We start from the raw sequence: 26,910 nt of genomic DNA, 5'->3' as shown, positions 1-26,910 counted from the left end.
TTCCTTAACTAAGATATCGATTCAAGTGAAAAATCAGTCCATGTGGAAAGGCAATCGAAATTCCAAATAAGCAATCATCCCGAGGAGATAAATATCAAAAGACAGCAGGGACTGGTTCTACTGTTTAGCGATGCTGAAAAATTTCAGGGACACTCATAATCATTAGAATCAATTCTTCTGCCTTAAGTCTTCTAATGACCCCCCACTGCAATTAGAATAAAAACCCAAACACCTTATACAAAGACCCACAACACAGTCCCTAATCTGCTCCCTCTTCTACTTCCCCAGTCTCAATGCTTACATTCTCCCCTCCTGTCCATCAATCTTTCTGTTCTAGGGCTAGACCAAGGCCATTCCCACCTGTGGGTGTTGGTATTAGTGGTTCCCTCTGCCTGGCCTCTTTATTGTCCTTTATTGTGTGTCTATTTCATTTTAGATATTTGCCCACAACCTTACTGCCTCCCACTTTAAAGCATAAGTGCAATGATCACATGCATTTGACCTGCTTTGGATCTGCCAAGGCACTTATGTACTCTTTATCAAATAATAGGTGCTGATAATGGAGGATTCCCATTCCAAGCAAAAGGACAGCCAGCAGAGCTCACTTCAGCAGCCCAGAGTGTCCCTGGTGGCCATACCAATTGACAAGCATAGACCAAACAGGGCTATTCCTCACATTTCTCTTGCAATATTTATACCCATACGCATAACTTTCGAGTAAACTGTTCCATGATAATTGTATTTGGCCTGTTTACTGCCAAGACTTTAGTTTTAGCAAAAACTTTAGACATGCAACAGAAAAAAGAATAAGAACATCAGGCTCCTGAAAATAAAGTTATTAGAAAGGCAAAAAAGGGGATGAAACATCACATTGAGACTAATACAAAGTGACTTTAGAAGCCATTTAAAGTGAACAACATAACATGCAGAACTGAAGCAAACTGCAACACCAATGAAATGTTAACACAATGTATTTTTATCATTCACTGTGATTGTTTTCTCTCTGCAGAGTAAGACAAACAATAGTCACGTCAAAGCTCAAATCTTTTCCCCTGAATACTCTGACTGAAGTTGGGCGGGACCTCAATGACCATGGAGCTGCCAGCGACATGCTCATTTTTTGAAATGAATACTATACTGAAACTGATGTTTTCGGATGCCACCTGCATAACCCTGGAACTTCTGTTATTTCCATGCTTCCTGCACCAAGGAATCAATACTCAGAATGCTACTGTTACTGCTCTCCACATGTGGACAGTAACATTTATGGTCTTTTCATGTGAATAGCAACACATCTTTACAGCATGCCTGCCTGAGCTAGGCCCTGTGGCTCTGAAATAAACATTTTCCTTACTTATTATATATATATGAGCTCTGGTCTCATTACCAGCATGCTTCATCACACAGTCAACATCATGCTCATGATTCTCTAATTCAAGCTTGTCCAACCTGTGGCCCACGGGCTGCTTTGAATGCAGCCCAACACAAATTCATAAACTTTCTTAAAACATTGTGGGATTTTTTTTAAAGCTCATCAGCTATTGTTAGTGTTATTGTATTTTTTGTGTGGCCCAAGACAACTCTTCTTTCAAAGCGGCCCAGGGAAGCCAAAAGATTGGACACCCCTGCTCTAACTGGTTTTCTAGCTAAGTTTGTCTTTTTTTTTTTTTTTTTTTTTAATTCTCCAAATCCATACATATAACTGCCTGCTTGGTGCCTCCTCTTGGATATTTATGAGGCAACTCCAAAATCAAACTCATATTTCCCATAAACCCTATTCAAAATAACACCACTATCACTGCTATTATTAATCATCATAGCTCCAGAGATACACTGTTGCTTTTATCCCCCAATTTTGCAGCTCAGTAAGAGGTTAGAGTGAGTAGATAATTCGTTCAGTCATATAGACAGAATGGTAGAACCAGAATTTGAACGCATACAGGGTTTGTCCAGAGTCCACGTTGTTAACCACCATCTCCTTACCACAGTTCATGGCTTCAGCCCTCACTGAGTTACTTAAGTCAAAACTGCAGCATCACTCTTTCTACCTCTATCTCCTTTACCCATCCCCTCCATAACCAATGTGGCTACATGTCCTGTCCATCTCCTGAATTCCTCTGGAAGCCATTTACTTCTGTCTACCACCACTACCACCACCACTCTACTCTAAATAATGACCAACTCCTACTTAGGCAGTAACTGCCATAGGCTTCCAGTCCCCATTTAGACCTTGTTTCAAAGTGATCATAAGCAAAATGACAACATGAGCAATGAAATCATGTGGCAGTATTTTGTCAGAAGGTGGTCATCCAGATAATCTAGAATATGTGTATTTAAAGAAACTAGACTACTACTGTGAACAATTTCAGAATCCTTTCTTAATTCCTCAGTAGATCTGTGATGCCCCAGGCGCTGAGTTAACCCAGGCTCATTCTTCAGACGGTAGCTCCAAAGTCATTCATCAGGGAAGAAGCATTGCCTGACCCTCAGAAAAGGGTGGATGTTAACAGCAGTTGATACGTCTTCATAATGCTCACCACATTGTAACCAGGTGATTCATGTCTCTGCCCTCCTAGATAGAAAGCTTCATAAGGGCAAGGACTGAAATGTGTGCCTTTCCCATCCTGGTCTCAATTACCTAGTAGTGTTTGGCAAATAGTGAGTTTTCAAATATTTGTAGGATAAATGGAATTTTTCTATAATTAGAATGGCCTTAATATTTTCTAACTCTGAAGATAATACATAGCATGTATTTATATAGAAAAAGTTAAGAAAGTAAAGTCATTTCTTTTCTATTTTTTCTTCATATTGTGCTTGGTGAATATTGATTTTCACCTGCTGTGTAACAACTTTGTGTGAAGTGCTGTTAAATAACATGTATCTAATGAAAAAATCCATGGAATTTTCTCTCATTATGCACCAAATATGCATCAATTCTGGAAAAGACTCAGCACTAATTTTTCCCTTGCTCTTTTTTTGCCATACTGAACTTTACAACATCAGCTCCTAATTGGACCTGGAGAGCTCAAGGAACATCCCCTTAAATGTTCCTTTCCAGGCTGGGCGCAGTGACTCATGCCTGTAATTGGGGAGGCCGAGGCGGGTGGGTCACCTGAGGTCAGGAGTTCGAGACCAGCCTCGCCAACCTGGTGAAACCCCATCTCTACTAAAAATAACAAAAATTAGGTGTGCGCCTGTAATCCCAGCTACTCGGGAGGCTGAGGCAGGAGAGCTGCAGTGAGCTGAGATGGTGCCATTGTACTACAGCCTGGGTGACAGAGCGAGACTCTGTCTCAAAAAAAAAAAGTTCCTTTCTTCTTCATACCACAGAAGGCAGTGGAGTCAGTTGCATCATGTCATAATTGAGGATTCCACTATTTATGCTTAGCAAAAAAATAAAATGGAATAAAATAACAGCATAAAATAACAAGAGTAAATAAAAAATAAATTTAACGCGGGAGACTCCATCTGCCACTCCTCTTAACTCACTTGAAATAGGGAACATGAATCTTCTGCACCCTTGGCTCTTCTCAGTTCTGACCTTGCTTACCTTTCTTAGTGAGATCATCTTGTTGCACACATGGTAAATTTAGGAATTTTCATGGAAATTTTTAATATACTCAATTTTTACCACATGACCAACCTTAGACTCTATTCCCTGAGTAAGATTTTGTTCTGCATTGTATCCTGTTCTTCCCTCTCTGCTTTTGCTCATGGTGTGAGCTTAGGGTGGATGTCCTTCTTCCCATTTACTATTTATTCATTCTTCAAGGCCCAGCTCAAATATCATTTTCTCAGTTAGACCATCATCACTGCCTGGCTCAGAATTCATCAAAACTTCTACTGTAGCCTGGGCGCAGTGGGTCACGCCTGTAATCCTAGCACTTTGGGAGGCCGAGGCAGGCGGATTACCCGAGCTCAGGAGTTTGAGACCAGCCTGGGAAACATGGTGAAACCCCGTCTCTACTAAAATACAAAAAAAAAAAAAAAAAAAAAAAGATAGCTGGGTGTGGCAGCATGTGCCTGTAGTCCCAGGTACTTGGGAGGCTGAGGCAGAAGAATTGCTTGAAGCCGGGAGGTGGAGGTTGCAGTTAGCCGAGATAGTGCCGCTGCACTCCAGCCTGGCAACAGAGTGAGACTCTGTCTCAAAAAAAACCCCCCAAAACAAACAAACAAACAACTTCTACTGTAAAATTTTCTACCGCTGTTTACCACTTCTGGCTGTCTGCTGTGGGTTACAGCTGGCTGCCCAATGTTAGAACTGGATTGCAAGCTTCTGGAGCACGGGTACTACATTCATTTTGTATCCCTGTTGGTTAGCCCTGTGCCTAAGCTTTTTACGATTTACATTTGGTACTTTAAAAAATCATGACATTTTCTTTGACCAACAACTTATAAAAAATCTGTGATGCAAACTCCAAGTTATAATGTTCCATTTTATGCTTACTTAGAAGTCTATCCCTCAACAGACTACTTGCTTAATTTATGTAAATTCTAATCAGAGGAATGAGAGGTAACAATATGATAGAGTTTCAAATTCTCTGAAGTTCTAAACTTCCATAGTCGTAAGCACTGTTCATCTACAACAGTGTTAAAAAAGTCATTACATAACAAGAATAATTCAGATGCATACCAGAAACATAAAGTGACTATTTTCTGTTTGGTTCCTGGTAAGTTGCCATTATTTATCATTTAATAATCACCACCATCTGTCATTTAAAATCTTCACACCATCCACCAACACTGAATCGCAGAGCCAAGCTGATTCACACCTCTTCCTGTTGGTCACATGTAACAAGCCCTGTGCTAATAGCTGTAAGCAGAAAGCAAGGCCTGGACTACCACGCCCAGCTTCATTTGTCACAGAGGGAATCCTAACTCATAATTTGAGTCTCTCACCCTGTATATAAAATAAAACTATTTCATTTAAGTGTGTAACCTTTATAATTGAAAATTTCAAATATACCCACAAATAGAAAATAGAATAACAATTGACCTATTCAATACACATTCTTCAGCAGCTTTAACAATAATCAACTCATGGTCAATGTGTTTGCATCTATACCTCTCTCTCTATATATGTACAGATATCTCATCTATACATATTTCAAACTCTTAAAAAACACTCACCATAATGCCATTATCACACCTAAAGAAAATAACAATAGTTCACATTCACCTGTTGATGCCATCGTGAACCTGCTGCAGAAATGGCTGTCACTAAATATTTCCCAATAAATAGCTCAAAAGCTGTTTATAAACTGTACATATGATGTTCCACTATTACAATGGCACTTTTAGGACAAAAGAAAACTGCTCATTCCCTGAATGCTGCTTAATATTGAATTCAGTTTTTGAAAAGAAGATGCACATTATATTTCTTTACTCACATACAAGACACAGAGCAAAATCCTTGGCATCCACACTTGCATTTCAAGCTCGACACTCTTCTTTTTGGTCCCTGCCTGGAGTCATAAGCATGGGTAATTTCATGCAGGATTTCAAATGTGTATCAGAACAAAAGGTTTTAGACACTGCAGCCCTTCATTTTATAATTTCACATCACCCCTAATGAATTTCCCATGAATACTGGTATTAAAGAATTTGAAAGAGGTAGCACTTTTTAAAAAAGCGAATGTCAGACTTTCAAAAGGACGCCGCAGAATTTTTTCCTTACACATTAGAGAAAAAGGACATTTATGTGACTAAGCGTCTTTCTGCGAGCCAATATTGAATTTTCCATTGTTGGTGGCTCAGTCTCTCCTGGGAGGCACTTAATTGAATCAGTCTTGAAAGGTTTTCATTGTGTTTTTCCTGAGACCCTCTTATGTATTACAGACACAACTGTAGTGAGTATAGCTCTAATGGAAGATGCTGTCATCCTAGTCCTCAGTCTGGCCTCTATCACAATTGCTTGTGCCTCTTAAGAGGCTGGCATGCTATCAGGAAGAGGTCAAGGTAGACAGAAGCAGGAAGCAATAGCTCTTCACAGGAACGGATAAAAAGTGGTGGAGAGAAAGAGATGGTACAGCCACCAACGGATCCCCTTAGCACAAATTCTAGACAAATCCACCGAAAATAGAGTCAGATCCACACATTTATCAGACAGGGACCAGAGGCGAGAGAGCCTAAGAGAATTTCATCACCTTCTGTGAGGGCGAGGTAGGGTGAGAGTAAAGGGGAAGGGCAGGCATGAGTGACATGCTGCCAGCAAGCCTGTTGTGCACTGCCTGCCATGCCAGGGCTGTCCTTACACATGCGTCAGCTCCATCTGAAAACCTGGAAGGAAAATGCTAGCCATCACATGATTCTCTTTGACTAAATGTTGCAGCTGGATTATTCTTCACTTTCCCTGTTCTAATTTGAACAGTCAGACGTTTCTCAATTTAAGCCTTTTTCCCTCAAAGAATCCTCCTCTACGTAGGTACCCTTATCTAAGGCCCACCTACGGCCAGGCACTGGAGGCTGAGGCAGGAGGATCCTTGAGGCCAGGAATCCGAGACCAGGCTGGAAATCATGGTGAGATCCTGTTGCTACAAAACATTTTTTTTTCTTAATTAGCTGGGCACAGTGGACACGCCTGTAGTGCCCATGCTTGGGAGGCTGAGGCAGGAGGATCCCTTGAGCCCAGGAGTTTGAGGCTGCAGTGAGCTATGACTGTGCCACTGTACTCCAGCCTGGGCAACAGAGCAAGATTCTGTCTTTAAAAAAAAGCCCACTTGGGTCTGATAAGGTCCTCATTGTGTACATGTATCAACCATCGTTTTCAAATGAAATAGACACAGTGCTATACAGTGCTTTAAATCTTGAGATACTTTCATGTGCATATTTACTTAATATACACAAAAACTCTTTACCAAGGAAGGCCTTATTACACTTACTTACAGTGATGGTAACCAAAGTATGAGAAGAGTGCTGATTTGATCAAGTTTACTAAGAGTAAATTAATACCAAAATCAAAACACCACCATGCCTGGTTAATTTTTACAGTTTTTCATAGAGATGGGGTCATGGGGTCTTGCATTATTACCCAGGCTAGTCTTAAACTCCTGGCCTCAAGCAGTCCTTTCACCTCAGCCTCCCAAAGTGCTGGGATTACAAGTGTGAGTCGCCCCACCCAGCTGACTAGAAAAATATTTCTTTTTTTTTTTTTTTTTTTTGAGACAGGGTCTCCTTCTGTCTCCTAGGCAGAGTGCAGTGGCACAATTACAGCTCACTGCAGCCTCAATCATCCAGGCTCAAGTGATCCTCCTGCCTTAGCCTCCCAAGTAGCAGGGACTACAGGTATGTGACATCATGCCTGGCTGATTTTTTTGTTTTAATTTTTAGTAGAGACGGGGCCTCACTATGTTGCCCAGGCTGGTCTTGAACTCCTGAGCTCAAGCAATCATCCTGCCTCTTCAGTCTCCTAAAGTGCTGGGATTGTAGGCATGAGCCACTGCACCTGGCCAAAATACTTCTTAAGTGCTGTTGGTGACAAAATCTCACCAGCACTTCATACTCTGTACTCGGAAGCTGTTTCATGTCCAAGGATCACACTCATAGAGCCCTGAAACGATCTGATTATATTTCCACAATCTAAACAGAAGAAACAGAATTAGGGTGTCAATCACACCCTCTTACCCCAGAAAAAAACTGTCTTCTTGTATAAATTTTTAGGAAGCAGAAATGTCTAAGATGGGTACAATTTATAGGCCTAAATCTACCATTAACCTTAATTGATCAGTTGCTTATTAACTTTTTTTTTTTTTGCAGGGGTGTGGAAGTAGTCTGTTAAAAGTATTATATGGCACGAAGTTGTATCAGCACTGATAGCTGCAAATGAGCCTGGCACGGAGTTAAAAAGTCCTACACTGACTGAATAATCAAAGTGCCAATACTGTTCAATTGAGGAGGGGTGAGACATAAGATTAGTCTTGCAAACCTAAAGAACACATACTCAGTGAAGAACTGGTCCACTTGAGAACAATGTATGTGTTTAAATGCTTTGAATCTGTGCTTGGATGATACTTTATTTTTAACTCTTGTGGCCTAATATTTATTTCTTAAAGATTGTTGTACCTTATGCTTAAGGAGCTGAAACTCTATAGTGTCATTTGTCAGGATAGTGATTATGTGCAAGTGGGAGAGTTTTTTTAAGTCAACAATAAATGTCTTGCACTGTGAAAATAGCAGCTTGACTCCCACATTCATTTAGTAGCAGAAGGCATGAAATGAATTGGCCTTTTTGAATTATTTCCGAAATGTGCTCCAGATGCATATAGATAGAGCACTAAATATAAACCTAGTTGCTTTTGTTTTTGTCCCATTGCTAAGCAACTTTTAAACCAAAGTGATATAGAATGAGTTCATCATCCCTGTTCTTCAAATTTAAGTCTGTAAGAAAACAAAGCCATGTATATTCCCAATATACAGTCTGATTAACCGTTGACTACTGATAGATGGCCAAATACAGCCATGCTGACGTGTGTGTGTGCATGTGTGTGTGTGCGTGTCTGTCTGTCTTTTGTTCCTGATGGATTCGTTCATCAGGTTCAGTGTTAGCTTCCTATTTATAGTGGCATAAATGGTTCAGTGTTAGCGTCCTATTTATAGTGGCATAAATTATACCAAGGACGTGTGCTGCTCAAATCTCCCTGCAAGACATTTTATCACTCAGCTGTGATGGGCACAGTTAGCTGACAGCCTCCAGCAGCAGTGCCCTCAGAATCTGCCCCAGGGTGTGAGCCAAGGCATGTCTTTCCTGGGCATCTCCCAGCCAATAACTGATGGTCAGCTTATTTTTTTTTCCTTCTATACACTGCAGGCTTTTTAAACAAGTAGTCTACGTCCACTATCTCTTTTTGCTCACCGCCCACACCTCCTATACCAGAATCCCTTGCATGGATAATTCTATACATTTTTTTTTTCAACTAGAAGGTCACCAACCCCCTCATGATTGCCAAAGCATAACATCATAAAACTTTTAGAGCTTTTAGCTCTAAAACTTTAAGCAATTGAGATTTATTCCAATTCTCCCATTTTATGGATGAAGAAGAGAACATGTACAATTTCACAGCGACTGGTAATTTCATTTGCCTTGATCTGCCCTGCAGTATTTGATACTGCTGACCCCTCCATTTTGAAGCAAAGTATTGGCAATCTGATTTTTCCCCCTAATGGGTTCAAGAGAAGGCCTGAGAAACTTTCCTGACGATAAGCCACGTTACGCATGGGAAGTGATCACTATCACATGTGTCCATTGCAATCCAGATTCTTGGGCAAGACCCTTGTCAACCTTTACCTGCTCCTCTACCATCATCATGTTTCCAGAATTGTCAGAGGCTTTTGTTACGACTGGAAAAACTCCCTAGAAACCTATTCAGTCTTCCTCCTATGCTGGAGTTGAGCTGCTTATCTCTTAACTTTATATACTCGTCTACTGTAAGATACGCATTTGGTTAAATGACGGCTCTAGTAACTGACATACCTTACTGTCAAATTTTTCTCCCTTTTCTCCAATAAAAGTGCATTACTTTGTACTGCCAAGAAGTTTTCAGATGTAGAAGCAATAAGGAGCAGCAAGTTGTCACTGCATACTGGGAACAGTGTTAACAGGAAGGAAAATTAACTCTCTTTCCTCTTCACTAAGGGGAAAACAATCTCCATCTGTTCTCAGGTGATGTGGAAATCCACTTAGCTGTTTTTCAAGGTTCTCAAGATACTGGTCCAGAGAAGCGTATCCTGATTCTAGTTCTAAATGATAACATGAGAGTTTTAAGGCCTATTTGTTGTACCAAGACTCTATAAGCACAAAAAGTGCCAGCAAAATACAGTTTCAATGAAACTGTTGGGTTTTCACGTAAATGCAATGAAGCTGTTTTGTCTGAAATCTCAAAACCATTAAGGCCCTTATTTATGTGATAAACATATTCCATTTTATTCCTTTTATTGTTTTGCAGCAGGAAGCAAGTGATAATCTCTCCACATTTAATTACGAAAAGAAGCCCCATGAACTCATGGAAGACACTGGTGTGATACTTATCTGATGTAGATCATAATAAGCACAACTTGGCATCACTGTATTTTTTTTTACATACGTAAATATAGCTATTTGATATATATATATTTATCTATCTCTTTGTATTGTAAACACACAACCAAGCATCACTTTATTTGACTTCTTTCTGGAAAAAAAGCAGGCCAGAAGATAAAAATAAACAATGACCCTACTTGTGTATGTAGTTATTTTCAGAATAAAGCAATCTTTCATCATCTTCCCCAAACCTTTGAAGGATGGATAGAGAGCAAGTTTTAAAAAAAGGGAGAGAGAAAGAGTCAGAAAAGCCACAAGTCAGTTATGTCTGGTATGGGTTGCCCAAAGGCCAGTCCTACATACTATGCCTGAAAGAGAGTTCAACCCAGACAACAGCTGTAAGGGACAGCATGTGGGGTGAGAAAATAATAGAATGGAGGAGAATTAGGTACAGTATGTGTGCTCAGGAGAAGAGAGAAGTTAAATAAGTATTACTTTGGCATTCAGAATATTTTTCCTTGATTTGGGGAGAAAACAGTAAAAAGGGTTATACTATATTAGATTGAGTTAAGTAAACAAGCTACCAGCCTGGGGAGGGCCATTTATGAAGGTGAATTCGAAATTAAGATGCAGAATAAATCACACAGATGAACTGCAAGAGGCACCAGCACCAGGTGCAAGGGACTGAGCACATAAAGGGAGAATGAGATGTGGTCCTAGCCCTGCTGGAACTCACTCTTGAGTGGAGAAATGTGACAAGGAAAGGAATGATTACCAAACAATTCCATTATAACAGTGCTTCAGGAAAATGCCATGTGACTGCTACTGAGAGTAGGGAATTTAACATCTACTTAACTTCTTTAATGGGATGGGGGAGACACAATTTGAAATAAATGCAATCATATGGCTAGGAAAGAAGAAGGGGGTCAAGTGCCATGAATAATTCATTACTTAGAGAGACATTCAAGCTCTGTTTCTTCCCTACCTCTTCACAGCAGCTTTAACCTATTTTGTGAAGCAACTGACTTATTTCTCCGATATATTGTAGACTTAATGTATAAGAAAGGGTTCTGACCATTTTTTATGACATGCTGACTTGGCAAATTGTGCTCCTAACATAATGCAGTGTTCTAGGAAAGGGAAGTAATTTAAGGAACTTGTACACAAAGAAAAATTCCTTCAGTGCTTCACGTATCTTCTGAATTCACTGAAGAGACAAGGAGTTTGTTATGAATTTGAGGTTGGGCACCTAATTGACAACACAGTAAACCTGATGAGAAATCCCCAAGGGTGGCTGGGGATGACTCACCAGGTCCCTCATGCAGAATTTAAAATCGTTATGCCAGAACTCTTCCTTGGATGACTGCATGGAAGGGGCAAGATAATTCCCCACCCCCTGCTACTTCTCCTCTGTCCCTCCCTTCCCATGGTCAAATGATACTTGAACATCACCTTAAAGTATTCATTGCTCTATGATGATGCTTTCCCTTCAGTAGCATACAAAAGATAAAATACCCTTATATTTCCATGAGATAAAAACTAGGAAATTTGGTATACTAAAATCTTGATTAATGGAAATACTCTGGTTAACTCAGTGATAACTAGAAATTTTTTCTTATTTTGTTTTGTTCATTTATTATTAGTCAAAAGGTATAATAAAAAGTCACTGAAAAATATTTTACTATTATTTGATGGTTCACAGTCTTGTGCTGCTTCAGATTAACATCAGTTATGACTGCAGAGCACGACAGAATTAGCAGGTAGGAGGCTCGTTTGGAACAGAAGTGACTCAGGGCACTCTCTGGATGTTATTTTGGGAAACAATCCCAAATATTTCCCTATTTAATTAGCATACACCACTAGGTAGCAGAATTACAGCTAACAGACAATTCCATTTCATTAGATGCATTTTGCTATATTTATATTTCAATTACAAAGACCATCTAAAAATATTAAGTGATTAAAACAGTACTTCTGTATCTCTCAGAATTTAAAAGCATTTGGAATTGTTTCAGTCTGGTCATTCTTATATGGAATGCATGCAGAATCATTTCTTTGAACATGTTTCCAATGGCCTTTTTGAACAATTTTAATAAATATTTTCATGAGTCCTAGATTCTACATTTCTTCATAACTTCGGAATAACTCATAGATCACAACACAATGTATTAGTCGCCAAACAAATCAAATTAAATATTTATTTTGCAATGTCTCTGTAATGCATGGCTGCAGACTATGTAGAATATAAAGTAGTCTTAAGACACAACTGTTTGTGAAAATTATATGTGGGTTTATATGCTGTCCTTTCAAAAAAGTACTTAAGATAGTTACATTGGGTAGCTGCAACTTGCCCTGAGAGACATGGAGCTTGTTACGAATTTGAGGCTGGGCACCTAATTGACAACACAGTAAGCCTGATGAGAAATCCACAGGGTGGCTGGGGATGACTCACCAGGTCCCTCACACAGAATTTAAAATCTTTATGCCAGAACTCTTCCTTGGACGACTGCATGGAAGGGGCAAGATAATTTCCCACCCCCTGCTATTTCTCATTTGTCCTTCCCTTCCCATGCTGCCCTCTCTCTTTGCTTCACTCAGGAGCCAACATACAACACGCAATCATCAAAGCCTCAGACCAGGCTGCTGGTCACAGCTAGCCAGGGTTTGCATTTTAGTAGACCTACTTGTTTTGTGATTTTCTTTAAATACATTTGATGCTTGTATTTCCAATTCACTGACAATCCACTTTATAAACTGAGCATTTCTGTTTTATGACCAGTTGTGGATAAAGGCAGGACTTATTAAACTTACTAAAGGCAGTACTGTTTCCATCTGATCTGTTTCTATCTGATCAAAACAACTCAGTGGCTGGGATGCTCCTGCTTTTGAAAGCTACTAAGTCACTGTTGTCTGTCTTCTTCGACTGGGCCGATTCCGTATCTTAAGGAAAGATGCACATGGGCTGCAAAGTCTCAGTCGTCATTGTGCCAAACTGCAGGGGAAACGCTAAAATTTCATTCTCCATTTAACAAATATTTATTGATGGTTTTTTAGTGCTAGCTGTTCCTGGGCACATAACCTAATCAATATCTACATCCCCAACACCCACACTGTGCCTGATGCACAGCAGGCTCACAGTAACGTGTGATAAGCAGATCGATAAAGAAGAAATGATTCTTTATCTATGAGGAATTTGTGAAGTGTTTGCTCTCTTTCCTGGGAAACAAGACACAAAGGTATCAAAAGTTAAATGATAATATATGATAAGACATAGCCCCACAAGGAACAGAAGGATTGTAGGGATGCCAATGATCCTGTGGTTCCGTCTCCTTGGCAACACTGCCACCAGAGGCATGGAAGAGGTTCTGCCAATGAAAGGACACAGCCAGCGTGGCCTGCTCTGATAGCACCACAGAGCCCTGCACTCTGGGATTCTGCAGGGAAGGTTTCTGGGATGGTTCTGGTACTGGTCCACACAGGGAAGAAGGCAAAGGACAGGCACATGGCAGTCCAAGGCTGAGCTTAGGACAGTTGGGAGGAAGCTCAGCATGGATGGGAGTGGAAAGTTGGCAGGTGAGACCCAAGACCAAAGTCAGGGAGGTGATGGGAAGTGAGGATGGAGAGCACTAGCCTGGTATATAACTGTGCTGTATAACAGCCTAAGCAAATAGAAACATAGTTGACGACAGTTCTTCATCTGCTCTAGGATTTTCCATAAAACATCAGTTCTCTCAAGTAAGTGAGATGCCTGGTCAAATACACAATTTTCAAATCTCAGTCCTAGCATGAGACTTTATTACGACACTCAGATATTTTTAAAACAGATGAAATGGTCATACTGAATTTTCTCCCTAGATGGTAAACACATCTTGTAATACCTTGAGCAAATAATCTTTTTATTTTTTCTCTTCCTCCAGCAAAGGCTTCTCTGCAGGGACTGGGAAGGAACACTTAAGACATTAATTCTGTGTAGAGAGCATTACTAGGACAATGCACCTTTTTTTTTTTTTTTTTTTTTGAGACAGAGTCTCGCTCTGTCGGCCAGGCTGGAGTGCAGTGGCACAATCTTGGCTCACTGCAACCTCCGCATCCCGGGTTCTGGCAATTTTATCCTGCCTCAGCCTCCCGAGTAGCTGGGATTACAGAGGCATGTGCCACCATGCCCGGCTATTTTTTGTATTTTTAGTAGAGATAGGGTTTCACCATGTTGGCCAGGCCAGTCTCAAACTCCTGACCTTGGGTAGTCTGCCCTCCTTGGCCTCCCAAAGTGCTGGGATTACAGACGTGAGCCACTGCGACTGGCCGGCGACAATGCATTTTTTTGTTGATTCAAGTCACAAAAGGAAAAAGCCTACTTAATCTAGAGCATATTCTGTTCTCCCTTCTCAATATTAAGAGTAATTGCCTGAGGTCAGGAGTTCGAGACCAGCCTGGTCAGCCTGGTGAAACCCCATCTCTACTAAAAATACAAAAATTAGCTGGGCGTGGTGGGTGCTTTTAATCCCAGCTACTCGAGAGGCTGAGGCAGGAGAATCACTTGAACCCAGGAGGCAGAGGTTGCAGTGAGCCGAGATCACGCCATTGCACTCCAGCTTGGGTGACAGAGCAAGACTCCATCTCAAAAAAAAAAAAAAAAAAAGAGTAGTTGCATTTTTTTTTTTCCCTAACGTGGACAACAGTTTTAAAGACTATTCCAAGTCTGAATGTATTCAGTACTTCACTCCATCCACACTGCCTTATTATTACTCACGAGACTAATTTTTAATGGCTTAGCCAGAGAGTTGGCAAGTCTCTTCTGCAAGAGACCAGAAAGCAAATACTTTAGGCTTTCTGGGCCATAACCCTGTCACAACTACTCAGCCATGCCACTGTAGCATAAAGCAGCCAAAGACAATATTAATAGATGGGCAAGGCTGTGTTCCAATAAAACTTTACTGATACAAACAGACAGTGGACTGCTTTGTCCTACAGGCCATACTTTGTGGACCTCTGGTCTAGCCCTTCAATCCTGAAATTACATTAAAATTCGTATGTTCATCTGAAAGAGACATCTCAACACACATTATTTCCATCTAACCTCTTTCACATCCTGTGAAGGTATTAAACAATGCTGATAGATGTAAGAATTACTAAAAACACACCAAAATACCTTATGCCCAAAAGATATCAGGTTTCATCCTTCAAATCTTTCTAATATATTTAACATAGACCAGCACCAAGGCAAATTTCAGAGCAAATTTGTCAAGGGATTGCATGAAAAGTCAGGTTTCTCAAATGTGTGAAGTCTGAGACTAATCTGTTCCTTATCAACAATTCAGAAAAGCATATAAGCCATGCCACTTTGGTAAAATACATTTTGAAAAATAAATCAGATAAAAAGCTAATCTCCTACATGTCTAGATGAATTTCAAATCTTATCATGGAAAATGGTAAAAGGATGACTGAGTCTCCTCTGTAACTTTTTTTTTTTTTTTTGAGATGGAGTCTCGCTCTGTCTCCAGGCAGGAGTGCAGTGGCGCGATCTCGGCTCACTGCAACCTCCGCCTCCCAGGTTCCAGTGATTCTCCTGCCTCAGCCTCCTGAGTAGCTGGGACTACAAGCGCATGCCACCACACCCGGCTAATTTATGTATTTTTAGTAGAGATGGGGTTTCACCATGTTGGTCAGGCTGATCTCAAACTCTTGACCTCGTGATCTGCCCACCTCGGCCTCCCAAAGTGCTGGGATTACAGGCGTGAGTCACCATGCCCAGCCAACTTTTTTTTTTTTTAATTGTAGAAATCTTCAGAGAGAACAAATCCACAGATAATTCCCCTACTTTTCAGTGAACAGAGCAACAGAAAGCAACATTCTGAGAAGGCAGATGCTTCTGTCTGAATAGTAGCTGACCAGTAAAGGTACGTATTTGACTCTAACCCTCCTGTAGCCAAGGCCTTGGCACTTCATGGGACATGACTGGAGATGTGGAAAATCATTAACTGGCCATGGGAAGAGGTTCTGGCAACAGTGATATGCCCATTCATTTGGGATTTGTGAGAATATGGCAAACTGGTACAGTTTCAATATTACATGCTCACTGAGTACTGAGAACAGAAGCCACGAAAATGAGACAGTTTAAGCCTCATAATTGGATAGACCATTTTAGAATTTTATTTCAGATGTATCTATGGTTATGATTCCTTAATATAGACTAGTAGGAGGTTATAAAATATAATAAGAACTTCTGACCACTTGGCTATAATGAGAATTTATATCTTTAACAATAACACCACATTTTGAAAAATGCCTAATATTTATAAAGAATTTTATAGTTTGTAAAATACTATTACACTTGATCCTTAACATTTTTGGTAAGGTAGGTAGAGTATTTACCATTATTTTACCGATGAGGACATAGGTGCAGAGAAATCACACATCTGGTCTTCAGACACTGTGGGAGGAGAAATGTGACTCAAAACAAGCAGCCTTTCTAGCCACTGTACCATGCCACTTCTCTTTCAGCATCTTTGTGAATTTTCTCCTTTCTTTACCAGATTCTAATGTATCACTGATAGATGATAACGTTTGCAATATGTTATCTTGACTGGGGCAGAACGACAGAGGCAATCATTTTTAAATGACCATTTTTTATTGAACTACCACCAAAAATGTATCTCATCAAATGCTTTATGGCCTTAAATAAGAGAATATTGTATTGTAGAAAGGACAAATGGAACATAGTAAGCACCTGGTGAATTGAACTGATATTAGGAGACCAGAGTCCAGAGAGCCCAGTGAATCACTGACTAATTGAATCTGCTTTCTCTGTGTATTAATGGAGAAATTGCACCTATCTTTCTTCGCAAAGATTTAAGGAAATCAACTAAGAAAATGGACATGAGACCATTTATAATTAAAGAGTACCTAATTCACTTAACAAATACTGAGTAGACACTGTAAGGCACTGTTGATGGATGTTACAATGAGTTTGAGTACAATCTATGCCATATTAAAACCACAGCTTTTACGGGAAATTGTTAGGAACGTAGAGATTACACATAAGTGGACTATAAGAGAGAGAGATGCAGATCAATGAAAATTGTAACAGCTTACAATGATGGGTAGATTTACTCTCAAAAAGGATCAGATCACTGACTGTGTGACTACAAAGTAAAGGCTACAATGCATAGATTTTTGAGTTGAGGAGAGCTAACTAGACATGACTTTCCAAAAATTTAAATACAAGAGAAAATATTTAAACTTTTAACACTTTGAGTGATGGCAAGTAGGTGGGGCACCAGTGATTGCGTTTGATAATAGTAGTGCAACATGTATCCAATATATACCATTGAAGCTTTTGAATACTGACTACAAACCCAAATCTTTAAAAGTATATGATAAATAAAGACTTGGCTAAAATTTGATCCTGACTACATACAGCACCATCTGGGAAAAATAAGTATGTATTTGAAAAAGATATTGATATGAAAGTCTGTTGTTAATTGTATCAACAGTGAAACTATCTGATTCTACAGATGTCATTTAATAAAGGAACAATCAAATTATTTAAGGATGTGTTAGTGAGAGGTGACAGCGTGCTGGCAGTCCTCACAGCCCTCGCTCGCTCTCGGCGTCTCCTCTGCCTGGGCTCCCACTTTGGCGGCACTTGAGGAGCCCTTCAGCCCACCACTGCACTGTGGGAGCCCCTTTCTGGGCTGGCCAAGGCTGGAGCCCACTCCCTCAGCTTGCAGGGAGGTATGGAGGGAGAGGCACGAGTGGGAACCAGGGCTGCGTGCAGCGCTTGCAGGCCAGCTGGAGTTCCGGGTGGGCGTGGGCTTGGCGGGCCCTGCACTTGAAGCAGCCGGCCGGCCCTGCTGGCCCTGGGCAATGAGGGGCTTAGCACCCGGGCCAGCGGCTGCGGAGGGTGTACTGGGTCCCCCAGCAGTGCCAGCCCACTGGCGCTGCGCTCGATTTCTCGCTGGGCCTTAGCTGCCTTCCCGTGGGGCAGGGCTTGGGACCTGCAGCCCGCCATGCCTGAACCTCCCACCCCCTCCGTGGGCTCCTGTGCGGACGGAGCCTCCACGACGAGTGCCACCCCCTGCTCCACGGCGCCCAGTCCCATCGACCACCCAAGGGCTGAAGAGTGCAGGCACACGGCACTGGACTGGCAGGCAGCTCCACCTGCAGCCCCGGTGGGGGATCCACTGTGTGAAGCCAGCTGGGCTCCTGAGTCTGGTGGGGCCTTGGAGAACCTTTATGTCTAGCTCAGGGATTGTAAATACACCAATCGGCACTCTGTCTCAAACTCAAGGTTTGTAAACACACCAATCTGCACCCTGTGTCTAGCTCAGGGTTTGTGAATGCACCAATCGACACTCTGTATCTAGCTACTCTGGTGGGGCCTTGGAGAACCTTTATGTCTAGCTCAGGGATTGTAAATACACCAATTGGCACTCTGTATCTAGCTCAAGGTTTGTAAACACACCAATCAGCACCCTGTGTCTAGCTCAGGGTTTGTGAATGCACCAATCGACACTTTGTATCTAGCTACTCTGGTGGGGCCTTGGAGAACCTTTATGTCTAGCTCAGGGACTGTAAATACACCAATCGGCACTCTGTATCTAGCTCAAGGTTTGTAAACACACCAATCAGCACCCTGTGTCTAGCTCAGGGTTTGTGAGTGCACCAGTCAACACTCTGTTTCTAGCTACTCTGGTGGGGCCTTGGAGAACCTTTGTGTGGATACTCTGTATCTAACTAATCTGGTGGGGATGTGGAGAACCTTTGTGTCTAGCTCAGAGATTGTAAACGCATCAATCAGCGCCCTCTCAAAACAGACCACTCGGCTCTACCAATCAGCAGGATGTGGGTGGGGCCAGATAAGAGAATAAAAGCAGGCTGCCCGAGCCAGCAGTGGCCACCCACTCAGGTTGCCTTCCACACTGTGGAAGCTTTGTTCTTTCGCTCTTTGCAATAAATCTTGCTACTGCTCACTCTTTGGGTCCACACTGCTTTTATGAGCTATAATACTCACCGCAAAGGTCTGCAGCTTCACTCCTGAAGCCAGCGAGACCACGAGCCCACTGGGAGGAATGAACAACTCCAGACGCACCATCTTAAGAGCTGTAACACTCACTGCGAAGGTCTGCAGCTTCACTCCTGAGCCAGCGAGACCACGAACCCACCAGAAGGAAGAAACTCCGAACACATCCGAACATCAGAAGGAACAAACTCCAGATGCACCACCTCAAGAGCTGTAACACTCACTGCAAGGGTCCGCGGCTTCATTCTTGAAGTCAGTGAGACCAAGAACCCACCAATTCTGGACACATTAGGAAGGAATCCCTACCAGATAAATCCTGAGAGACCCACTAAATATTTGATTATTTGATAAAACTGGTAAAGCAGTAAGACTCTTGATATAGTAAACCTATTCATATGTTTGCTCAGGTCTTAGCAAAAAGATATGTAATTACGGAAGAAGAATGATGTTACAGAGAACAGGAAATACAGACACATTATCTTGGCTTCTAGGATGGTCATATTATGAAGTTACAATTTCAGAGTTTCATATGTTAGTAAAATGTGAGAAGCTGATGCTTCTACAAAGATTACCATCACGTGTACCTGGAGGAAACTCATAACAGTATTAACAAGATTATTTCACAGTCATTATATGACATAATCATACAAGTACTGATTCAAAATAAGGTATTATTAAGACAACTGGTAGAGAAAACTACATTTTGAAGAACTGATGTAATGTTCCCAGATGATTTGATACAATAAAATTCAGAATCAGAAAAGACAAGCATGAAAGCCAGAGAAAAATGTGACTGAAGGAATTTACAGTGTTTATCTTGATGAAGATAATAGGAAAGGGGGGAGTAAGAATTTTTGGATTTTTTTGTTTTTTGAATACTTGCTGGGCTGAGGTACAGAACAGGAATTAGACACTGTATATCGTTCCAGGGTCAGAACTAGGAGAAAAAGGCAGAAAGTATTGGGAGGTAAACTGTGACAGCCTGGGGCAGAACTCTCTAATAATGGCCACTGTGTGCAACTGGAAGGGACTGTCTTTAGAGGTGTAGGGTTTCCTTCTACTGGAATTATTCATGTGGTAGCTGAATTATTTGACAACAAAAGTCTCTTCCCCCATCATATTCTACTTATCTCTCAATCCTGGAAAGACTGTGAACAAGAAAAAGCAAAGCAAGGGATTCTGTGGTGAGGCTGTGGGCAGTGTAGTGATGGGCAAGAGGAGGAGCTGCCACTTTCTTTATCCTCCCCTCCAAAATAGGGTCATTAAACAGGTCAGCAGGGCCAACAGCAGCACAGAGTGGATATAAAAATTGCACTTTCTGGGGTAAGCCATGTCCTAGGAACAGCAAGGCCAGGCATTGGCTGGAACCATCTACACAGGGACGCCACAGAGGACAGTGATATCATCAGGAAGGAACAGTGGAGAGATCAGTTTTGGTGACCTGTGTGTGGGAGGGTTGCATCCCAGATGTCCTCTGGACAGAAATAATCAACACTCCCTTGGATAGCATCCCAGCTTGGAGAGGAGAAAGGGCTGTGCAAACGTGTCTCACCTCCTGGCTTATTAGACAGGATGAAGAGTTCCCAGGCAGGACGAATGAGTCAACTTAGGAAGCAGGCCACAGATAAAATATAGTGTGATTCCAAGAGGTGGAAATGAATGAAAGCCAGTAAAGGGCATTAAATGAGGAATGTGACAAACACGAGTTCGCTTCGTTAGAGTTACGTGCTGAAGATGATCATAATAAAAGCAATAGCCAATCGAGAAATGGTGTGGGGCTGACTGAATATCCACACACACAAGAATGAACTTGGATACCTACCTTCTACCATACACAAAAATCACCCCAAAACACAGCATAGGCCTAAATGGAAGAGTTAAAACTAGAAAACTCCTAGGAAAAAAAAATAGGAGTAAATCTTCATGACCTTGGATTTGACAATGGTTTCTTACGACATCAAAAACACAAGTGACAAAAGAATAGACAAACTTTATCAAATCTAAAAGCTTTTATGCTTCAAAGGACATCATCAAGGAAGTGAAAGACAACCCTCAGTAAGGGAGAAAACATTTGCAAATTATATATCGGATAAGTCCTTTATATATAATATACATTATTATATTCATCATTCAGATATATAATCGTGCATAAACTTTTACAACAATAAAAAGACAAATAACCAAATTACAAATGGGTAAAGAATTTGAAATGCAAGTCAAAACTACAATAAGATACCATTTAATACTCACTAAAATGAATACAATATGAAAAATCGTAAGTGTTGGCAAGGAAGTAGAGAAAGTAGAACTCTCATACATTGCTGGTCAGATGTAAAATAGTGCTGCAACTCTGTAAAAGAGTTTGGTGGGCTGGGTGCATTGGCTCATACCTGTAATACCAGCACTTTGGGAAGCCTAGGCTGGAGGATCGCTTGAGGCCAGGAGTTCAAGACTAGCCTAAGCAATGCAGTGAGACCCCGTCTCTACAAATAAATAAATAAATCAGCTGGGTATTGTGGCACATATCTGTAGTCCTAGCTACTCAAGAAACTGAGGCAGGAGAATCACTTGAGCCCAGGAGTTCAAGGCTGCAATGAGCTATGATGGCATCACTGTAGCCCAGCCTGGCCAACAGAGCAAGACCCCGTTGGTTTTTTTTTTTTTTTTTAACACTACCAAATGTTCTTTTTCTTTAGTTTTTGTTTTTTTTTTTTTTGTTTGTTTAAAAAAAACAAAAAACAAAAACAAAAACTAAAGAAAAAGAACATTTGGTAGTTCTTCAAAAAGTTAGAGTTACAATGTAATCCAGCAATTCCATTCCTAAGCATATGCCTATGAAAACTGAAAATGTGTGTTCACACAACAGCTTGTATACAAACATTAATAGCAGCATTATTCATAATAGCCAAACAATGGAAACAATCCTGAAGTCTGTCACCTCATGAATGGATAAATAAAATGTGGTATATCCATACAATAAAATATTATTCACCAATAAGAAAGAATGAAGTACTGATACAAGCTACAACATGGATAAATCTTGAAAACATCAGGAAGCTGAAAGAACTGTTACAAAAGATTGCATATTGCATGAAACCATTTATATAAAATGACCACAAAATGTAAGTTCACAGAGACAGCAAGCAGGTTAGTGGTTGCCAGGGGATGGTACGCGGGAAGAATGAGGAGTGACTGGCAGCGCAATAGGTTTGTTTACAGCAGCATCAACACAAATACATCAGTAATGAATGCATTGCACTATGATGTTCTCATAGGAACTTTTTAGGTCCATTATAATCTTGTAGGATCATTGCCATATATGTGGTCCATCACTGGCCACGAAGCATAGCTATATGGTACATGACTGTATTTCCAGAAGCTACAATTTGCTTATGGTGAGGTTAAATCTTTCTATAATTTTGCCATTTATATTTTTCAAACCATACCTATTCAGAGCCACTCCAAATACTTCTATTGAGTTACTGTTCTTTTTTTCTTACTCATTTCCTAAGAGGTCTCTCTTTTCACGTTAAATAAATAATCTCACTTAACAAGCCAATACTTACATAGCAATTACTATGAACCTGACATGTTTCTTAGCTCTATAGAGACATAAAATCACTTAGTATTTACAACAATGCTGTGAGTGGGCATCATCATCATTCCTATTTAAGAGATGAGGAAACTTCAGCACAAAGGTGTTAAGCAGTGGAGGCAGGATTTGAACCCATGCACACTGGTCCAAACGTCCCAGCTAACCAGTATACTATCCTGACTCATACGGACGCAGCAAACAGCAGACTTAAGAATGTCAATCAAGATACTCAGACCCCAGAAAATGTGTCAAATCTGGTTACTGTGATAGTTGTTCTTTTCTGGAACTGCACTGTCCAATAAGCTAGCCACGTGTGGCTACTGAGCACTTGAAATGTAGTTAAACTAAATCTAGATGTGTGGTAATGTGAAATAGACCTAAAACCATAAAAACCCTAGAAAAAAACCTAGGCATTACCATTCAGGACATAGGCGTGGGCAAGGACTTCATGTCCAAAACACCAAAAGCAATGGCAACAAAAGCCAAAATTGACAAATGGGATCTAATTAAACTAAAGAGCTTCTGCACAGCAAAAGAAACTACCATCAGAGTGAACAGGCAACCTACAACATGGGAGAAAATTTTCGCAACCTACTCATCTGACAAAGGGCTAATATCCAGAATCTACAATGAACTCAAACAAATTTACAAGAAAAAACCAAACAACCCCATCAAAAAGTGGGCGAAGGACATGAACAGACACTTCTCAAAAGAAGACATTTATGCAGCCAAAAGACACATGAAAAAATGCTCATCATCACTGGCCATCAGAGAAATGCAAATCAAAACCACTATGAGATATCATCTCACACCAGTTAGAATGGCAATCATTCAAAAGTCAGGAAACAACACGTGCTGGAGAGGATGTGGAGAAATAGGAACACTTTTACACTGTTGGTGGGACTGTAAACTAGTTCAACCATTGTGGAAGTCAGTGTGGCGATTCCTCAGGGATCTAGAACTAGAAATCCCATTTGACCCAGCCATCCCATTACTGGGTATATACCCAAATGACTATAAATCATGCTGCTATAAAGACACATGCACACGTATGTTTATTGCGGCATTATTCACAATAGCAAAGACTTGGAACCAACCCAAATGTCCAACAATGATAGACTGGATTAAGAAAATGTGGCACATATACACCATGGAATACTATGCAGCCATAAAAAATGATGAGTTCATGTCCTTTGTAGGGACATGGATGAAACTGGAAACCATCATTCTCAGTAAACTATCGCAAGAACAAAAAACCAAACACCGCATATTCTCACTCATAGGTGGGAATTGAACAATGAGATCACATGGACACAGGAAGGGGAATATCACACTCTGGGGACTGTGGTGGGGAGGGGCGAGGGGGAGGGATAGCATTGGGAGATATACCTAATGCTAGATGACGAGTTAGTGGGTGCAGCAAACCAGCATGGCACATGTATACATATGTAACTAACCTGCACAATGTGCACATGTACCCTAAAACTTAAAAGTACAATTAAAAAAAAAAAAAAAACCATTTAAAGTCACAAACTGTTTAAATAAATTGTGGCTTGTGCACACCAAAAAAAAAAAAAAAAAAAAAAAATTCAAAGATTTAATATAAATTAAAAGACTGTAGATACTCAAAACATTTTAATATTAATGTGTTGATATGTTAAAATAGTATTTTGGGCCAGGCGCGGTGGCTCATGCCTGTAATCCCAGCACTTTGGGAGGCCGAGGCGGGTGGATCACTTGAGGTCAGGAGTTTGAGACCAGCTTGGCCAACATGGTGAAACCTCGTCTCTACTAAAAAAAAAAAAAAATTAGACCGGTCCTGGTGGTGCGTGCTGTAGTCTCAGCTACTTGAGGCCGAAGAATCACTTGAACCTGGGAGGCAGAGACTGCAGTGATCCAAGATCACACCACTGCACTCCAGCCTGGGCGACAGGGAAAGACTCTGTCTTAAAAAAAAAAAAAATACTATTTTGAATATACTGAGTTAAATATGTCATTTAAATGGATATCACCTTTCATCTTTAAAAAAAAAAGAACTTTTAGTATGGCTACTAGAAAATATTGTATTACTATAAAGCCTGCATTATATTTCCTTTGGACAGGGTTGTTCTAGAAGGATGTATTGTGACTGGAAGAGAAGTCTGGAGGAGCAGTGCATGGTTCTTAAAAGGCTAATCATGGTGTATGCTGTCTTTGAGGACCATGGATTGCTGATATAACAGAGAATAAGCCAAGTATTACCAAACCCATCAATTACCAATATTCTGATGACTCATGATGAATTCAAATATAGTCAAGAGGAACCTGGAAGGTATTGTTGGTGAATCCAAAGAAATGGGTTGAAAACAAAAGGAATATAAGGCAGGGGAAATAATTTTGTTTCTTCTACCTAAAGCACAGTCTTTGAAGGGGAAATAGGTCTATGAAATGCTTCTTAAAACTAAAGTCTGATCTACCTCCATTACACCTTACCCTCTACAGGTGAGTCACTATTTCACACACACAAATATATCTGCTATAATGTATAATTTAGCCAACAGAGCTCCTCAGTAAATGCACCAAAACTATTTAAATATTGATAATCCATCTATATTACCTATGTCCAGTAAATGTTTGGAAAAAAAATTTATAACCTCTGGCCTCCCCCACCCCATACCCCAAATTATAAACTGGAATATTAAAAGGACCTGTAGGAATTCAACTGTAAATGCCCCAAGGGCAGCCCTATGTCTAACAGAATTATCAGCATTACCAGTACCATCCCAGTGCTGGTAATGCAGCAAATGACCAGTAAATTTTCACTAAATACACACAAAAAATGGCAGCTCATTGGAATTTTAAAGTCCACACCTAAACAATATGGAAAAGGCAAAGAATGGATATTCTAGACTGGTAAGCTTACTGTTGTAGATGGCTAATCACACAGATGGGGGCAAGTACTTAGAATGAAGACCCAGGAGTCAGCAAAGGTTTTCTAAAATCTGACTTCACATTCTTTTTCTGACTCTGCCTCTACCTGTGCAGGGAGTGACTCAACAGAGTAAATCCTGAATTCCTTAAGACCTCTGACAAAGCTCTTTTATATACCTTAAACAAGGTGGGGAAATAGCAGGCATGACGATCTAACAGAAGGCTTAGTAATGAGTAAAAAAATCATACAGGAAGATTGGTGTTTCGGGGACTGAGGTCAACCTAAAGAAATTCTTCAGGGGTGGAGTAGGAATCCCTCTTGGTCAACGTTTTTCTTCAGTAAGTTGGAAGAAATATGAAAAGCATCTATTTGCCAAGTAACACAAAGCTGGAAGAGACTTTGGATATAATTCAAAGACTCTATTTGGTTAGAAAGGTATACAGCTAATGAAAAGAATTATCTAGGATAGTGGTTTTCAAACTTTAACATGCAGCAGAATCATCAGGAAGGCTTATTAAAACACACTGCCAGGACTTATATCCAGAGTTTCTCACTCAGTGGGCCTGGGGTGGGGCCAAGAATGTGCATTTCTAACAGGTTCTTAGGTGATGCTGCTACTGCTAATCCAGGGACAACCCTCTGTGAACCCCTGGTACAGGAGATTCCTGTCATATACTTGTTTGCAACACCACGGTTTCTTTCTTAATTCCAACCTTCACAGCTGAGGTTCTTGAGTCATATTCTAGACTAGTGCCTTCTATGACAGATGGCTTTCTGTGGCTTCAGAAGCCATGCAAGCCACATCCTTTTCCAACTATCCTGTGGAAATCATTAGTAAAGAGTGCAACCCTCTTCTGGAAGAAGAAATCAAGCAGCTTCTTGAGGTATTTCCTCTCCCCCCCAATATATTTAAACCTGTAAATACTTACGGTAAAATTCAAAAGGAAAATGGTTCAGAAAGCTTATTTGGAAAGGGTGGCTCTATCAGGAAGGAGACTGGCATACTCACCAGAGAGGAAATATACCCAGTCGTGTGGTGATAAAAACCACAGCAAACATAACAAACAGGAGATCACACATTTTCTGAAACTTGGCATAATTTGCCATTTTGGCAGCCTATGAAAGAAAGGAATGTGATATATTAATGTAGTTAAACTGATAATAAAAAGTTTCTTTCAATATGCATGAATCTCCTTAAGATATACCTTACCAGATGCATAAAATTGCCTGCATTTTTATGCATTTCAGCCTGCGACTGAAATGTCATACATCATGCACCAGTATTTATAAATTACCCATAAGTTGAGTGAAAGGCAGCATTAGCCATAAGTAGAATTCCTGACTGTTACAGATTTAATAAAATATTC

General features: G+C 40.6%; 1 protein-coding gene across 2 annotated transcripts in view; it reads right to left on the bottom strand.

Annotated features, from left to right (window-relative positions):
• Positions 1–26,910, bottom strand: part of CERS6 (ceramide synthase 6) — a 326,067-nt gene that overhangs the window by 31,590 nt on the left and 267,567 nt on the right. For both annotated transcript variants that reach the window (XM_003824310.6, XM_003824309.6), the window contains exon 8: positions 26,553–26,659. In XM_003824310.6, coding sequence (XP_003824358.1) covers positions 26,553–26,659 — 107 coding nt within the window. The remainder of the gene's footprint in view (positions 1–26,552; positions 26,660–26,910) is intronic.

The sequence above is a fragment of the Pan paniscus genome, chromosome 13 (assembly GCF_029289425.2).
Source record: "Pan paniscus chromosome 13, NHGRI_mPanPan1-v2.0_pri, whole genome shotgun sequence".
NCBI classification, from domain to species: domain Eukaryota; kingdom Metazoa; phylum Chordata; class Mammalia; order Primates; family Hominidae; genus Pan; species Pan paniscus.
The sequence above is the reverse complement of the archived record's forward strand: the minus strand, read 5'-3'. Positions and strand labels throughout refer to the sequence as shown.